Source organism: Mandrillus leucophaeus, unplaced genomic scaffold (genome assembly GCF_000951045.1).
Source record: "Mandrillus leucophaeus isolate KB7577 unplaced genomic scaffold, Mleu.le_1.0 Scaffold10, whole genome shotgun sequence".
In the NCBI taxonomy this organism is placed as follows: Eukaryota; Metazoa; Chordata; class Mammalia; order Primates; family Cercopithecidae; genus Mandrillus; species Mandrillus leucophaeus.
Window position 1 is genome coordinate 1,900,703 of NW_012098098.1, and position 2,635 is coordinate 1,903,337.

At 44.9% G+C, this 2,635-nt stretch overlaps 1 protein-coding gene across 2 annotated transcripts in view; it reads left to right on the forward strand.

Moving 5' to 3' along the window:
• Positions 1 to 2,635, forward strand: part of CRISPLD2 (cysteine-rich secretory protein LCCL domain containing 2) — a 93,622-nt gene that overhangs the window by 60,005 nt on the left and 30,982 nt on the right. For both annotated transcript variants that reach the window (XM_011971441.1, XM_011971434.1), the window contains one exon: positions 874 to 949. In XM_011971441.1, the coding sequence (XP_011826831.1) occupies positions 874 to 949 (76 nt within the window). The remainder of the gene's footprint in view (positions 1 to 873; positions 950 to 2,635) is intronic.

The window sequence follows — 2,635 nt, forward strand, 5'->3', positions numbered from 1 at the left end:
GGCCTTCCAAAGTGCTGGCGTTACAGTTGTGAACCACCACGCCTGGCTTTTTTTTTTTTTTTTAAATCCACACACACACCCTTTCTCTCTACCCACTCATTTCCCTTCCCCGCCCCTAAGAACTGTTTCAACTTCTCAGTCCCTTTGCCAGGCCTTCTTCCTTCCCATAATCCTGTCCATCTGGGGCCCTATGGCTTCCAGCTGCCATTTTGGTGTCTTGATCCCTGGGCTCCAGCCCACGGTGGACTGTTCCGGATAAACAAAGAAGATCTTTTTTTTAAGTAAAGCCTGTGCTCTTTCCCAGCTTGAGTTTGTCAAACCACCCAGGAGTCACTCATTTCCTCATCCCCTGGAGCATCTGTGGGGACTGACACAGAGTGATCTAACCCCTTCCACCGCAGGTTATCAGTGCCCCATCCTTGGAATATTCTGTGACTCACTGAGGTGAGGGCCCTCCACCCTTTCCTCCTCCACACAGGGAAGCGGCCTTAGAAAAAGTCTCTCGATGCTAATCTCCGTAATGTAGCCACAGTATGAACTGGTCAACACCCAAGAATGGGAGGGGCGGCCTCACAATTCCACACTCTTCTCTCTTAGATGTTTCTTCCCTTTACCTTTTTGTTTGTGCTTGTCTTTCGTGGATGTGTGTGTGTTTTTAAAAATTCTATCTACACTGTGTAAGAGAAGCAAAGATGTTAATATCTTTACCTCCGCTGAGGGGGGAAGTATTGTTTTTTTCCTAATGAGGAAAACTGTGTGGCGGTGTCCTTTCAGCTAAGAGCTTAAATCTTGGAATTCAGATAAAGAGAGCCAGCTTAAGAAGTTTGGTTTTCTGTGCTCAGACCCATCACATAAATGCTTCCTGTTTTCCAGAGTCCGTTGTCCGGCGCACTGCAAAGACGAGGCTTCCTACTGGGCTCCAGTGTTTGGAACCAACATCTACGCAGATGTGAGTAGGATGCATTTGCAACAACTGCCTCTCAAAGCCTGTTAAGACCTCAACATGCACGCTCCAAAATCTGGATACTTGAGACTTTATTCCAGTGCCTCTTAGCTAAATTAATTAATTTATTTATTTATTTAGAGACGGAGTCTCACTCTGTTGCCCAGGCTGGAGTCCAGTGGAGTAATCTTGGCTCACTGTAACCTGTGCCTCCCGGGTTCAAATGATTCCCGTTCCTCAGCCTCCCAAGGAACTGGGGTTACACAGTGCACCACCACGCCTGGCTAATTTTTGTATTTTTAGTAGAGACAGGGTTTCACCATGTTGGCCAGGCTGGTTTTGAACTCCCGACCTCAGATGACCCGCCCATCTCTGCTTCCCAAAGCACTGGGATTCCAGGCGTGAGTCACCGCAGCCAGCCAACCCCTTAGCTAAGTTTCGATCACTCATTTCTGCAAACATTGCCCCCATTTCCCCATTTCTAGAGATAGTAGTGCTTCCACCTACCTGTCCTCATGAATGTAGATTCAGGAGTGCCTGGCCTTACTCAAATGTTTTCATAGTTTGAAGGCTCTCATGCTTCAGATAGTTCATTTTTCCAGCTATTTAGTCATCTTCCCAGCTCTCTGGATGCATTTATAGAAACTGGTCCACGCACTGTATTTCTTCTCGGTTATGCACACACCTAGCTAAAAGCACAAAGAAGATAATACAGACTACCCTAATTTACTACTTGTTAATAGCACTCTTGTTATACGAATCTCTTCCTCTATTCTTTCCCTCCGAATTTTAACCAGGGAGCTTTAGCCTGGTTTTTCTTAGGTGAATCCTGCAGAACATAGTCTGTTCCCTCTGGTTGTCCAGGGTTTGGGGACATGGTGACACAGACGATGTGATTGTGGTCCCAGTTCTGCTGCCAGCAGGCTGTGTGATCTTGCCAAGCTGTTTCCTTGTGGTTGAATGGCCCAGAACTGGGATTATCAAATCCAGGGAATCTTCTAGATCTAAAATTCCGTGATTAGGGCAGCATCATTCATCTCTAGCTAATGTTTTTTATTTTTTTATTTTCTGAATAGAGACAGGGTCTCACTATGTTGCCCAGGCTGATCTCAAACTCCTGGGCTCCAGCGATCCTCCCTCCTTGGCCTCCCAAAGTGCTGGGATTATAGGGGTGAGCCACTGCACCCGGCCTGCAGATAGTGCTTTACTCAGCTGCTTGTCATCATCCCCCCCTTTACAGCTCTCCCTCGCCTCCCCACCACCATCTTTGCCTCTGTCCGCATTAATTTGTTCCAGATTCCTGTAAATATGAGGTCACTGGGCTCTGTAAGGTCAGAGCAGGCTTCATGACTAAGCGTTTTCCTCCTATCTTTTTTCTTTCCTCTTTAAATGGGTCTTTTTTCCTTCTTGAAAGTGATTCAGCTAAAATTGAGTTATAAGAGTTAGAATTTTTATGAAGGAGTAAAATAATATATGTCGATTATTACACCAAATGTTTGAACCAAATTCTACCATTAAGAGACAGTCTGAGGTTTTCAAATGATATAAAAATAAAGAGCTGGGCAAAGCTATCCCAGTCAAATACAAACAAACACATGAAAAGCAAGAGTGCCAATATTCCTCTCTGAAAAAGTGGAATTTAAAGTTAAATGTACTGAATGAGATAAAGTAATGTTACACAATGGCACAAAA